This window comes from Haliaeetus albicilla, chromosome 4 (genome assembly GCF_947461875.1).
Source record: "Haliaeetus albicilla chromosome 4, bHalAlb1.1, whole genome shotgun sequence".
Lineage (NCBI taxonomy): Eukaryota > Metazoa > Chordata > Aves > Accipitriformes > Accipitridae > Haliaeetus > Haliaeetus albicilla.
The window spans coordinates 22,704,621-22,719,855 of record NC_091486.1 but is presented as its reverse complement, the minus strand read 5'-3'; the positions used below and the strand labels follow the sequence as shown (position 1 = coordinate 22,719,855).

Sequence of the window (15,235 nt, the reverse complement as noted above, 5' to 3'; positions counted from 1 at the left end):
ACCCCCTCTGTGCTTGGAGGTACTTTCCTTATTTCACTGTAAGGAAAGTATCTCCTATTCCCCATTTCAGTATGAAGAAATGTAGTTTGATTGCCAAAAAAAAAAAAAAAAGGAAATTGACTTCTCATCGACAAACAGCTTTTTGCTTGCAGCAAAAATGATAAAACTCAGCCATCCAAAGAGGAAGTCTTGCTCTTAGGTGCAAAAAGGAGGCTTCCATGTAGAACACTTGCTAAAGATCTTTGGAAAGGACAGTAACTTTCAAAATCATGCTGCATTGAAGGAAATAATGTACATACGCACCTCATGGGATTGACATAATTCCATTTTTAATAGCATAAATCACAAATCACTAAGCTCAGTGTAAAATTCACTTTGCATGTACAAAGTGAATACTAAGTCATGTTTGTGTAACTGCTGTGGTGCCAAGAAAAGAAGAAGACACAGCATGTGGGTACTTGCCAGCCTGACTAACTGTGAGTGTGTGGTGACCTTCCCTGCAGCTTCCCACTCCTCCAGTCTCTGTCCTGATCAGAGTGTCACAGAGGACGTTGTTCTCTTCCAGCCCAATTTTGTTGGTTTTGTCCTCTAGATACCTTTATAACTGTGATAATTTTTTTAGATGAATTTCATAAAGAGTATTTAACAAGTGACACTCCAAGAACAGATGTAGAAGTCATCTGTCTATTAATTCAAGCTGCAAACTGTACCTGCTTTATTTCAATGTCCCTTACCTTACCTCAAGGTACCAAAAGAGAGCTGTAACTTGCTTTTATTTAGAGTTCACTTTACTTTCACCTTCATACTATTCAGGTGAAAAAATTGAGCTAGCATGTGGAGCAAAATAACAAAAAAAATTTCAAAAACTGGGAGAAATAAAGAAGCGAACAAAGTGTTTTCCTTTGTTTTTCAAAGGAGCAGAGGACAGGAAGATAAAGCATCATGCAGAAGCAGAAGTGTACTACAATACTGAGATCTGCCTTACACTTCTGACACTCCGAGGTGCTATCACTGTAAGTGGCACAATTAAGATGGAGATTATACTCAAGTGAAATATCCAGGGTCTGGCTTCTTGGGCCCGGAGCCACTGTATGCTAGTTACAGAAATAAATTTGGCTATGAATGGTTAAAAAATAAATTAATGAAGCGTAAGAGCTGTCTGCTCAATGCCTTCTGTCAGGCAAGAGAGTCCAGGCTGCTGTACTCGCATACAGACTTTAGTGCAACACACAGCAACAAGCTGCTCATCTGGAGTCTCAGCCTGCAGTGGCAGACTGAGTCTATTCACCGGCTGGAAAACTGTGGCCACCTACTCCTCCATAGCTGTGAGCACTCAGTGCTAAATTTCTGGCTATCTTTAGAAAGCCTTGGAAGCATTTTATTTGATTGCTGCTACTAGCTGTTGGCCATACTGGAATAAAGATCAATAGGTTATAGACTACAGTTTAGAGCTGAGGAGTCCTGTGCCAAAACAGTGTGTGGGCTTTCATTTCTTACTGAGAAATTATCTGTACGAGAATAACTAAGATTAATTTTTATTCACTTCCTCTTATGAACTGCTGGAAAAAATCCAGAGAAGAGAGGATAACTTCATTTGGAATGGTAATATGCTGGAATAAACGGCTACTCAAATTGAGGGAAGAAGCAGTTATTTTACTGTGTTTGGCTCAATGAATTGTGATCTTTTTCTTCCTGTGCAAAGAGGTATTAAAATGACATGAGCTGTAAGCAAAATGTTTCCCTTCAACTCAGACCACAACTGAGGGGAATTTTCCTGACAGTACATCTTTCATGAACTAAATAGTATCTATAGCCTACCAAAAATCAGAGATTTTGCATGTGTCCCCTATGGGAATTCAGGGATGGGAGCATCTCTTCTCAGTCTCCTTGATTTACTGAAGTCCTGCTCTCTATTGTTTCAGTTCACTGGCTAATTCTTCATTCACTGAAGGGCTGAATCTAGCAACAGAAACTGAGTTTTCCCTTCCTAGGACATCAGAAGGAAACAAAGTACAAGAGGGCTTGAGGAGATGGAGTGGATTTGGCTAGTTTTTCCACTAGCAGCTGTAAGAGGGGAAGGTGACTCTGTGGGAGCGGGACCAAAACTGAGTGCGTTATGTTCTCCGCTTTGCTCTACACGGATGGATGATTTTTCAGCATAGATTCATTTTTATGGCCCATGTCATAAAGTCAGGTCAGAATTTATTAATCTTCAGGATTTTTTGTAAGGATGAGTTGAGAGAAGCGGAGGTTTAGAAGGGAGCAGAGCCCTTCAAAAAGGTTGGGGTAGTCTGTGATCTCAGCTCCAATTCATCACTGCCTTAATCTACTTCATTATCAGTGTGAAACAGGCTCTGCACACACTTTCTGAATGCTTAGATGAGCAAAGTCTTTAAGTGAAAAGACTTAAGTGATTTGTGTAAAGCTAAAATTATATTCTGTCTCTGGCAAGCCAAGCCTTGTCTGGAGATGCATGCTAAGTGTGAGCTGTGCTCAAGTACCTTGAAAAGCAAAGGCATTGCATGACCTTTGGCCACGTTGATCCTGAAGAAGCTGTCAGGGGAGAATGAAGCAAAGCAGAGTTTTGCTCCACCATATAATTTTTCTTCCAGCCTTTCCACTCCTGTGCCCTGCACTGCAAGTAACTTAATTTTTCTTCCAGCCTTTCCACTCCTGTGCCCTGCACTGCAAGTAACTTTTTTTTTTCCTTTGGCTCTGTGATATGGTGGACAAGATGATTAGCACTGTGACATCTCAGATAGATAGTGTTATTCTCAAAGCTGTGCTGTGTACATTAGCATAGATGGAGACTTTTTGTTAAGAAAATGGGAGAAGGCACCAGGTTTGTATTTGGTTATGCTGTCACTGTGAACACAGTAATGATGCTAAACAAGAAAAATAGAGTTCCGCTCAGCTACATTTAATTGTGATGCACTTTTGTGCATGAGGCTTTATCATAGAAAATTTGAGAGCACAGAAGACTTGAGGGGAGCTGACAGTCACTAAGATTATGGCATTGCCTTTCTATCTTGTCCTATCAGTCAGGGCTCTCTGTAGTGAGAACTGGTTTCAGAGGGAAACTAAACCATGTTTGCCATTTCCCTCTAAACTCTGTGGTGACATTGGCTGAGGTCATAGCATTGTCCTCACTGATGTCCCTTATTGAAAAATCCATGGAGGACTCATCTCCAACGAGAATTCACTACTTACTACTCAGGAGCTTCCATGTTGTAAAATCTTCTTCTTAAAGGAAGACTGGCATAATATTAGAAGCCATGGGGAGAGGGACAAGCTATGGGTTAGAAAACAAAGCTTTTGAGCAAGTTTTTAGTCTGAATTTAGCTTAATCTCTGAACCAATTTTCATATTATTCAGCTGAAGTTGCTATTTACCGCAGGAACAGCAGTGTAACCGAATTATTGCATGGCTAATAAAGTAATTCTGTACTAATGCTGATAAAATAATGTTATAATAATCTCTTCCCGTACATTCATTGTGAGCTTTTTTTTTTTTCCAGAGAACCGTCTGGTCTCCTCATGTATAATTGCTTTCCAAGTGCCCTGACTTGTGAGATTACATTAGTCAAATTTAAACCCTCCATTAGATGTCAATGAACTGTAACCATTATGACCGCATGGTTATTGACCCAGGTGCAAATAACCAATGCCTAATTTAAAGATTCAGTTCTGACAAATGGGTTAGAATAATGAAAACATGATGGGAAATGGTTGGGTGCTTCACTGACTAATTGAACAGGATCCGTGCAATTTATTCTATGATACAAGATTTTTCACAGCCACGGGTGAGTAACAAATCTATCATGTTTAATGTTTCAGAGTTAACTGATGAAACTTCCTGAACTGAAAGGTACCTGTATTTTTCCTTCAGAACAATTTACGCTAAATGCTAAATTCCCTTTGCACAGTTAGTGAGGTTTTTTTTTTTTTAAATGGGACTGTTTGAAGAACAAGACATTCAAGTTCTATTTTGAAGCAAAATGAATTTCTGCATGTATGCTATCATTAATATCTGAGGAACCTAGTTTTAAAGAAAAATGAAGGATAGCGCTTTCAGGGCCAGTTTTCATTGTTGTTCCCCCCACCCCCCTTTATGTTAAATAAAGATCTGACCTGAATAAAGATGTGATTTGAAAAAGATTTCAAAGGGCTTTGGATCAGGTCCTAATGTTACTTCAGTCTATAGGATATGTTCCTTTGTTAGCATTTTCCAAGTATTACTTGTTTAAAGCTGGATTTTGAGTTCCTTAAAGATTTTTGTTTATCAAAAAAATCCAGCATCCATACCTTAATTGGCTAGAGTAAAATGCTATTTCACTTAGTGCAGCTTCTGAGGTATTCTCTGCTTCTAGAGTTTGTACTTTGCACACACAGGCGTAGATGGGATGATCTAATCCCTTCTGTTACCTCTGATTTCTATTATCTAAATAATTTTTAATGCAGACATCAGCAACAGCATTTTTCAAGATGTTGTAAGTGATCCCCAGTTAAACATTCAGACCCTGAGGAAGGTTATTTTAATATTCTAATAGAGCATGCTAATCTGCTATACTAATCTGTTTAAGTCAGCTAATGAATGATGCCTGCTAGACAGGTTAGTATGTGGATAGTATTTGATGTGTTGAGCGTTAGAAAATACAGGAAAAATGTGTTACCTTTCAAAAATGTGGAACAGTCACAATTTTATTGGAAAAGTGACATCATTCCAGAAAGTTTAGCTCTAGCAAGTGTTTGTAACTAGAATCCTTATTCAAGTCTGTCAATCATTGGGGTTTTTTTCCACTTTTCCTATTATTTAAAACTGCATCAGCATTCAGGCTTAAAAAATCAGTTGCAAAATACATTTCATAGTGTTAAAATACAGTGTCAGAGCAAGTGCTGAAATGAGACTTCCCAGCATGATGTTCTTATACCGATTGATTTTTACCATGTTCCATTACAAAATCTTGTATAGATGTTATGATTGCAAAGTCAAATAATAAATAGCTGAAAGAGGACAGGCAGAGAGTGACTTTCCTTTGCTTTACTCTTGCCTTCTTCATCAATTTACAATATGACATTATCCCTTATCTTTCTGAAGCAGAAACGCAGGGGGGGTGCTTTTTAACCACTTCATAGCTTTTCACTGCGAGCCACATTCAGTAGTATGGTTCAAATGATTTATATCACTTAATTTAAATAGGTTTATACTTCCATGAAGTCGTGAAGTATTTTAAAGCTGCTGGAATGTGTGTGTAAATACCACCCTTAAAGTTTAGATCTATTCTGATAGCAGAGCAGGTAGGAACATCACTTCTTCACTCCGGCAGAACATGTTTTCATAATCCAGGTGACATTTCCAATTATACTAATTTCAGTGTAAAATCAGCAGCTTATCTCTTAGCTCAGCTTTCTTTATACAGTTCCATTACTTGTGTGCTAAACAGTGCAAAGCAGTCAGTACTAGATCTAGAAGCAAATGATGGCTTCATGTTTAAGGACAAACTGCTAGTAAAATTACCATTGTGGTGAACTTTATTTTTCAGAAAAAAAAATGAGTGTATGGTTGCAGTTGGTATCTTCTGGGTATTCCTAATTCAGCCAAAGATGCTTTAATCATTTGAATCAAAAATCTGAAAAGCTTTAACAAAGATACAAACATTGTGATTTGATTATTTTTCTCACACTGATGGCCGCCTTTGAAATGTATTAACTCTAACTGTGTCATTCCTAAAAACATATACTTAAGGTTAAAAAAACTGGCCAGCCTTAGGCCAATTGCATATTTAAGTTGTATTTTCCTTAGAATCATGTCACTGTGAAGGGCTCCCCAGTCTGTGCTACCACTGTCAAACTTCTTTGTAAATGGAGCAAATAGTCTGTGTTTTCAGACCTCCAGCTCCAACCTCACAACTGAATTGGCGTATAAAAAAACCCATTGTCTTGAGAACGCGATGACTGACAAAACTGCCAAAAATGAGCTGGCTGTTTTTTTTTTCTTAAGAAACTTCTGGAACTTTAGGATGATTTGAACCAACAGTTTTCAGAGATCTTCTGTTTGAGACTATTTCAATCAATCAGACACAGCAAAAGGCAGGAGGGAGGGAGCAGAATAAGCTCTGTGTTTTCACTGAAGAAGTAAGTGAAAATTTTTCCCCACTTGGGGAAAATTGTCACTCTCATCTTCAGTGAAAACACAATCTCAAGGGACTTAAAGCTGCCAGGAATCTATGCTTGCTCTTTTTGGGAGGCTACATTTATTTCAGTACAAACTGAATGTCACCTGGAATTTAAGCCCTTGTTAAATCCTCTTCCATATGCTTGATGCAAATACAGCTGAAGTGAAATTTAATGATTTGCAGATAGGTCCCATGTGAAACAGTGATATGTATATGATGCTTTCCTTTCTTTCTGGACAGAAGCAGGTGTTACATGCTTTCTCTGTTATGCAAAAGAGCAGAAAGAGAACTTGGAACTGTACTCATGGTAGAGACTTTAGCTAAAGAAGTACCATAACTTGTTCAGCCCATTTGCCATCTGTCTCAGAGAATGGAAAAATTATGATTCAAATTGTACCTTTTTTCACTGTATGTGGGGATGAGTTAAAAGCTCTTGTGATTTTATGTTGTAAGTGACTATTCTAGTCCTGGCCACACATTTTGCTATTGCAGTGGTGATTTGGCTTTACATATTTACTTAGCCAGGGAATTTTGGTCACAATTTAGGGGGTCACAGAATGTGAGGGGGTCAGAATTTACTGACCAGTGGGTGAATAAATTGTCTCTGCTCATCAGAAACTTTTAGGCAAGAAAAACTATATCCATAGAGTAGCAATCAATGAACCAATGTCCAAATGAATGGGTGTACTGAATAAAGTTCTGCAGAGGTCTGTCTTGCTTCTGGTATAATTCAGTAATATTGATAATGATGTGGATTACACAATGGAGAATATCCTTATTAAATTTGATCATGCCATAAAGGTAGGACAGACTGCAGATATGCTGAAGAACAGGACTAGAAGTCAAAATCCCCTTAACAAACAGGTAAAATGGGCCAAAGAATGTAAGGTGCTATTAAATATGGACAATAGCAGGCAGGATTAATCAACTGTAAAAATACAGTTTGGAAAGCAACTGGCTCTGTAGCAAACTGCTTGCAAAAAGTGAGTGCCTTTGGTGGATTACAAACTGAATGTGAATCAACGGAGTGATACTTCTGTTAAAAAACCAAATGTCATACTGGGTTTCATAAACAGGAATATGATCCATGAAACGTGAAATAATCCTTCTCCTTTGCTCAGTGTTTGTAAGACTGGTGCTGCGGTGCTGTAGTGCTATTACGCACTCATCACTTCAAGAAAGATGTGCTAGAATCCAGAGGAGACCAGTGGAAATTATCAGAGGTTTAGGAAGTACACCCTACCAAAGAAAACTGAATGGGTTGCTTTCTTCATCTGAAGAGGGAGACTTTCTAGTATTATTCAAATAAATACAGCCTACTTACAAAGTGGAAAGGAATGTTATGTTCCAGATCCTTGGTGGATTGCACTAGAACTAGGGGTTTAAATTATGACAGGTAAGATTCAGATTAGACATTAGGAAAAAAAAATATTTTAGCAATAAGGATAGCAAAGCACTAATTGCCTGGGGAGTTCTTTAGGCATCTTTGATAAGCATCAGTTAAAATGAAAGAAGAAAAACTGAACTTTACCTTGCTTAGAATTAATCAGGAGACTGGTCCTTCCAGCCTGATTTACTGATGATTCAGTGATGTGCCAAGAGATATACACATAAAATTCAGGAAAAGAGGATAAAAAGAGAGAAAGGTTTGGTTGGGAGTCAGCAGCTCTTGAAGGCCAGTTTGGAGGGAAAAGTGACAAAAATGAAAGACTGGGACTTTATGGGAAGTGAAATCATTAAAAGTGACACACACATCATGAACCACTGGACTAGCACCTATTATGCTGCTCCATTTCAATCTAGGAATGGGTGTATTTCCTTCATGCTCTGGTAATTTCAGAGCCAAGCTTCTTCTCAGCCCCTCCCACTGGTACGGAACTGCCCACCTGTAGCTAATCACACAGCTGTTGCCAGTATGAAGGATTTGGGTAGTTTTAATACCATTAGGAGAAAAGAAGTGGTTCCTTTAGAGGGCTAAATAGGTAAAGACTCAGCTGGCTTGGAAGTTAGGTGGTGTAACACAAATAATCTGTGGAAATGCATCTTTTACGCAGAAGACTTCTTGTGTTATTTGGGTAAAATTGTTAAAGCTTTGATACCTGAATGTGTTGTAATATGCTTAAAATGAGAGGTTGTGAGAGGTTTATACAGAAGTATAAACATACAAACGTTGATGCTTAATGACTGGAATAAGGTATTGTAACTACACTTTGGGATACGTTACATTAAACAAAGGTGTGGATGAGATGACTTTGGTTATGAAAGGGCATGTTTTGGGAAGGGTTTCTGCAGTACTTTTCTCCAGGTGCCATCTTGGGTGCCAGGCCTACCTGGCCAAAACTAGCACTACCTGCATATTTTGCTTTAACAAAAACGTGTTAACTTTGTCTCCTTATTTCTTCTCACGTACAACATCTGTTTGGCATGCCAATGTGACTAGTTAGGAATAAACCTGTTCAGAGGAGCAAGTCTGCTGGTTAACTCATCCCAGCCAGGAGCTGTGGGTGTGCAGCTGGCGGTGGTGATGCCGCAGATGTTGGTGTGGCCCTGGCGTCCCCCGCCACCCCGACTGTTCCCCTGTCATGGTCCTGCTGGCTGCTGCCAGCTGGGACGGGACAAGGCAGAGGCAGGTCTCCTCCTTATAACTGAGGCAGGATCTGTCATATTAATATCTCAGCCTATAACCTACGGATGTCACCTGCACAAAAGCAGTAGTTTATTTTAATAGAGCCATTAACGGGGACAGGGCTGTCTGCGGTGGGCTGCAAAGCCCTGCAGAGCGGCCCTCACTCGAGGCAGGAGGCATTAAAGCCTTGCACTTAGGGGTGAGTTGGGCATGCTTCTCTGAGGTGGTTTTCTGCTCTGTAGTTTCACTGTGTCTGGGACATCCATTCTGTTATAACTTGTGCTGTAATCAGTGGCATTGCCCTGGGATAATGAGGGCAAAACTGAGGTAAGCAGGAGTCTAACGTAATACTGTTGTATGTTTACAGACAAACATATGCTGATGCTCTTTCCTGCCCCCCCCATCTCTTCAGGACTTCTGATTTAAGTAACTAACCATCATGTCTGACCCTGTTGTTCTGCGTAGCATCAAGAGATTGGGAGAGGATAACTCTGCTTTTGACTTGGATGGCAAATGTAAGAAGTTTATTCATCAGTCACCTCCTTATTTTATAAAGCACATAAAATAGGTGGTGGGTGGTCTAAATGGAGCAAATAGTCTACAGAATACAAAGCAAATAGTCTGTGGAATAAATATAGAGTTTTATGGTACATGCTGTTATGGGTATGCTGCCTGCAAAACAACTTTTCTGTAAAAACTACTAACAATCCCTACTCATGGACAATCTTTACTTACCAGCCTACAAGTTCACAGTATCTACCTAGGTTTTTATACTCAGCATTTTGGTGTACAAGTAAAAGGCCTTTCCTGGGGGGGTGGGGGGGTGGGGTGGTGGTGGTGGTGGTGGGTGGTGGGAAAAGTTCTGTCTTCCACAGTTTCTAGAGCTGCTTTCAAGAAACACATATATCTGTAGTCATACTTATATTAGGCAGAATTCTTATGATCTATTGCTATGTGAAGCTCTGCATTCCTTCTCATCAGAGCTTTTCCTCTTTTCTTCCATTTTTCCTTTGCAATGTGCCCTGTTCCATTTTGCCAATTGAAACACAGCAAGAGTCAAGGAGAAACATGATGAGAAACTGCTGAATATTTTGAATTCTGTTTATAAGACTTGAGAAAAGCCAACAAAGAGAGGGGCATTTAATATTTATACTGAATGTAAGGTACAAAGGAAAGCAAAACAGTTGCACATAATGGAAGATAAATTGCAATATCTTGCAATGTACGTGCTCCTCGCATAGAGCAAAAAGGGTTCACAAAAGGATTCCAGCACTCGGATATCACCAGATACCCTAAGCATATGTACATTTTGTATTTGCAAATTACTTGACAGCTGTGGCCTAATCCTGGAAGTGTTTAAGCTTTCATTAAAAACAGTCTCCTAGGACCCAATGAAATGCTTCAGACCATGCATGAAATAGCCTGTGTTTTGAACATGGACCTTACTGGGATTTACAAATGTGGCATTCACTCCCAGTTTTACCTGCATCATCACAAAAATAGGTGTGCTCTGGTCAGCTCTGAACAAAATACAGCTTGAGGAGGAGGGATGCTTTTTTTTACCTTGGGATCTCTCTCTCTTTTTTCTTTTTTTTCTTTTAATTCATCATATGTATTGTTAGAACAATCAAGCTGGATAAAAACTACACAGTTTTACTTCGCTTGAAATACTTTATGACAGAGTACCTCCAGAAAACTGGAGACTTATACTGAAAGACAGTCACTCTCTCTTGGAACTATTCTTCACCAACAAAAAGAAATCAAAGCAAACCGTACTAGACTGAGTTACAGTGATTTCCCCCCCAGCCTAGACAACAGCTCAGGTTTAAGGCAGCCCAGCCTCAGTCTCTTTCATTCCATGGGAATGATTCCTCTACCTTTTGTTAAAACTTGTGGCATGCAGCAAAATTCTTCACATAACCACATATATAATGAAATTTCAGACAATAAACAAACTTTTTTCAAGACCTTATAACTGATTTTTAACGACAGCCCTCTTCAAGCCTCTCTCCCTGCTACATAGCAGCACAGCGTTTCAGCTATAACTTGATCTGTGGTGTCTGTTGTTATTTTTAAAATTTATTAGTTACTGATTGATGCTAAGTCTGTATTTCAAATCTAGTATCATTTACTGTTTGGGTTTGGAATTTCCTTCCAATCTTTATCTGTCTTTATACATCTTTATAGGATATCTCATAAGACTGTGTCCATAACAGTAGAGTCTGAACACATGTGGAGTATTCAGTCTGAGCTTGAACTAAGCCTTGATTGTGGTTATCTTTGTAGAGATTGACTGATATCTGTAAACATAAAAGCAGCTGTTGCATTAGAAGACAATACATGTGCTTTTTTTGCTCTGACATTAGAAACTGAATAAGAGCTTCATGTGCAGAAGATGTTATGTTGCCACTTCCTGTCTCTCTGTGTTAGCTAGATAATTCCTTTGGTTTTAACCATCCTCATCAAATCTCTTTCATTTTGCTGGGATTATTCTAGATTAGATAATCTATTCAACAGATTCAAAGGTCTGTTTTTGTTAGGAACTTCAAATCTATTGTTATAGCTGGTAAGAAGATAGTGTAGGAAGTTATTCTTTGAATAGCTTGAATGTATTCTTAAAATCAAAGCTGGTATGCTAGATTCTGCAGATGATTTTAAAGTCTGCAGTGCAGCAGCAGCAACCTCAGCTCCGTGACTATGAAAGAAACCAATATGAATGTTTTCTGAAACTCTGCTCTCTCCCCAGTATATTGCTACCCCAGCACACTGCTCTGCATCCTGCTGGGATGAGCAGCCATCTACATGCTGAAGCAGTACAGATCTCCCCGCTCCCCTCCCCTGCTGTGTTTTGTTATAAAACTTCTCACTTGGGCTGCTAACTAAAGGCAGTTTCAATGCATGGGGCATTGTGGGCATATGTGGGGCATATTGGTGAAGAGCGGGGAGGAATGACAAGAAAAGGGAGTGAATAGGTTAAGAGGGTATGTCCTTCTACTTCAGGGACAGAAAACTATTCTTCTCTTCCAGCCACTTACTTAGAACTCCCAGATTGCCCAGATTTATCTAGCTGGTCTCAGGGGGTTGTTTTTTGTCTGCTAGTTTGTCTTACGTACTTGTGGCTTTTACTTTTTATGGGATTTTGGCAAAAGACTTTCTATTGGGACCAAAGCTATTCCTCTTTTCACAGTTGGGGTTTTTTTTTTGGCCTATCAAATGAGTTTGTCTTTGGTTTCTCAGTTTCCTTGGAAATGCACTATGTTTTCTGCTTAATGTACTGAGCAGTTTGTTGAACTTGCTTTAAAACCTTACTGGCATTCTGCTGATTGATCTAATCTCCAGTGAGGTTTGTTTCAATAAGCATCTTTTGTACTTATTAGTAAGAATTAGCCCTCTCTGGATCAACCCTTAAACACCACATCAGTAGGTGTAGTTAAGAGCCAGCTTTAGTTGGGAGCATTTTGAGTACAATTTTTCATCACTTGAATCAAGTGTCAGACTTCCTCATGCTTAACTTCTACTGTGTTCTCACAATACCAGTAAAAACTTGAATTCTTGACAATGTTCTTCAGCTTTCCCTTGATGCTGTGCTTTTTTCAAATTATAAAATTTCTTTCTTAAATGCCTTAATTCCTCTTCCAAAATTTTTTGAGCATTCAAAGATTACTATAGCTTTTTTCTTTAGGGTTAATAAATTCTTTCATCTTCCCTACATTCTTTTCTTTTCTATAAAAATCATATTCTGTCCTCTTTTTCTACTTTTTCCTCTACTTGAGCAGTAGTGTGAACTGTTACTCATCTGTTTCTTTTTTTTTCAAATTAAGCATAGGTAACATAATTCCAAATTCTCCTCCTGCTTAAAAACTTCTGTCCTGCAAGAGCTGGCCCACAGCTCCTTGCATTCTTGAATAGCATTCATATACTCATTTCCCTCTTCAAGTTCATAGATTAGGGTTTCTTCACTTTTGAAGAATATTTATTTTGCTCTCTAAATTGATAAGACTCAGAAAGCTATTCCACCAGACTCTTTTGTTCCTCCCAGTAGCCAATTCCTTCATTCTTTTGCAAAACCCTTTGTGTTACCAGCCTGCAGAGGAAGCTTTCTCTAAACCTTAACTTTTCTGATAAACCCTGGAGAATCTTCTAGGACTGGTTTCAAACCACTACAGCTGTTACCAGCCACCAAACAGATGTTTCTTTTTCCTTTGCCACTGGCGATTCTTTGTAATAATAATTTTACAAATTAGAACCTTCCTGGAAAATGTCTGGATTCTTGGGACACACATATGTCCTTATCAAAAGAATCTTTTCTTTTTACCATCCCCAATTAACAAACAGAGCAGAATAAAACCAATAGAATCATTGTTAGCTAAAGCCAAATAAAGTTATCTTACTAACCCCCAAAAGGATATGTAATCAGCTGTTCCCTCAGTCCCAAACTCAGACTGCTTCCATCTAACATTGTTGCCTTGGGAAATGCAAAACCCTCAATATAATGGAAAAGCCTTCTTCCCTTGGGTAAGATGGAGGCAAAATTGTGGTTGCAGTGACTTCTTTGCACCTTCTATGAATTGTGATGCAAAGTTCCTCCTCTGTGCATGCTCAGTGTTGTGTCACTAGATGTGAAGAAAGGAAGGCACTGTTTGAAAAGCATACCATGGTTCTGAACCTGATGCTGAGCGGCCAAGTGCATCGTAAACGAGCAAGGTGCACACACCCAGTGCCTTAGATTACCCAATCTGTGCTGTATATATAGAACTAGCTCTTTATTCATTGTCATCTCAAGTGATGTACAGCAAATATTTTTACTTCAGCCCTTGTGATGACACTTCTTTTGGGGCCCCTGCCAACACAAGCTGTGCTTTACGTATGATGCGTTTAACAACATCTCTTGAAAGGGAGCTAAATCCAGACCTGTTCTGGTGACTAAGGAGTTGCCCTACAGCATAATTATATCTTGTAGTATAATTCCATTTTTCTAAGCTATGGTTCCTTAGAGGGTATCCCAAGAATAGACATCAGTGAGAAGTTCATCTTACCCTCCAGGGGCATAGCTGCCCCTCTACCACAGGATTTGCAGTCTCTTAAGTTGTTGGAAGACACGAGTGAAGAGCTACTGCTGCTCCTTTCAGGGAGCATGCATGGACTGCCAGTAGAATAGTATTCCTCAATGAGACAGCGTCCAAGAGAACTAGTTGAATACTAGCAAACAGTTTGCAATGAAAATGAGATGACTTTTGGCAAATGTCCTGAAAAACGTATTTAGTTAAAACCATTTTGTTATCTGGGGGATTGAAAATTTGAGACTACCTCTTCAATAGAGAGCAGGCATTAATTGATAGGAACTCACTAAGGCATTTTTGAACCCATGTCAGTTCATGTCCCTGGCTAGATATATCAGTGGGAATAAGATGCTTATAACTCAGGAATGATCAAGTTCCATGGGGTTCTAGGGTTTATGTTTCTCATGTCTACAGAAGATTATGTACTTTAACAATAATTATTAACTAGACTGTGCATTTATTTTCCCTAACAGGTAACAACTTCAAGAAATCAGAGTAAGTTGTGTACACAAATGGAACAATCAATATTTCTAGGAATATTTGAAGAAGTTAATGTCATCGGATCAAATTGACGCATTTATAGAATATATGGTATTTAATGAGAAGCTGTTCTCTAGGAGTTGAACTGCCTTATTTGATACAACTGACACAGGTAGACCAAAACAGTCCTAGCAACCTTTAAAAACATGGAGTAATGGCAACAAAATATGGTCTGTCTTCTGAAAATGTTTTTGATACTCGAATTTATCTTCAGTGCTTTTAGTTTGAAAAATGAGTTTTTCAGGAATTTTAATAAATCTTGATTGATTTCTCTTAAAGCTTAACTGTGAGACTTTAAAATAAAAGGAATTAGCTCACTTCATTTGAGCTCAGATATTAACATTTAAACATAAAATTCTAGATAGTTAAAAGCTGAAATTATTTAAGGACCTTGACCTTCAGCTATAATCTGAGATTTGAATGGGGTTAAGAGCCTCCCTCTTTCTAGGTCTTGGGACAACTCTATAGCAGACTGGACATCCTAATGGGTGCTGTAATTTGTGCCAGCTCTTTCTGACACAGTGTACACAGTCTGAGAAGTACTAGAATGAGGAAGCAAGAGCATCTATTAATTTTTGTCTTTGTCAGGTTGCCCACCTTAGAGAGCACCAGCCCAGTATTCAAGGTGTACCATGGTCCTCGCACATGTCTTGAAACCCAGGTTGTCTGACTTTCATACGTAACACACGTATGCTCCTACCTACTACACATACAAAGCATCCTTCAGCTTTCTAGGATCTGGTTTCTGAAAACTGTTCATGACAAATATAGCTTGAATTCATTTGTTTCATTTAAAAAAAAAAAAATCCAAATTGAAAATCCCTACTCCATCAC

At 38.8% G+C, this 15,235-nt stretch overlaps 2 protein-coding genes across 4 annotated transcripts in view; one reads left to right on the top strand and one right to left on the bottom strand.

Moving 5' to 3' along the window:
- LOC104316152 (dehydrogenase/reductase SDR family member 9) overlaps positions 1–15,235 on the bottom strand; it is a 30,603-nt gene that overhangs the window by 7,813 nt on the left and 7,555 nt on the right. The gene's annotated exons all lie outside the window — the stretch shown is intronic.
- Positions 3,675–15,235, top strand: part of ABCB11 (ATP binding cassette subfamily B member 11) — a 54,802-nt gene continuing 43,241 nt past the window's right edge. For 2 of the 3 annotated variants that reach the window (XM_069781313.1, XM_069781311.1), the window contains exons 1-2: positions 9,191–9,316; positions 14,335–14,356. In XM_069781313.1, the coding sequence (XP_069637414.1) occupies positions 9,241–9,316; positions 14,335–14,356 (98 nt within the window). In that variant the 5' untranslated portion in view covers positions 9,191–9,240. Of the gene's footprint in view, positions 3,803–9,190; positions 9,317–14,334; positions 14,357–15,235 lie in introns of those variants that run through there. The other variant, XM_069781312.1, reaches the window with a different exon arrangement.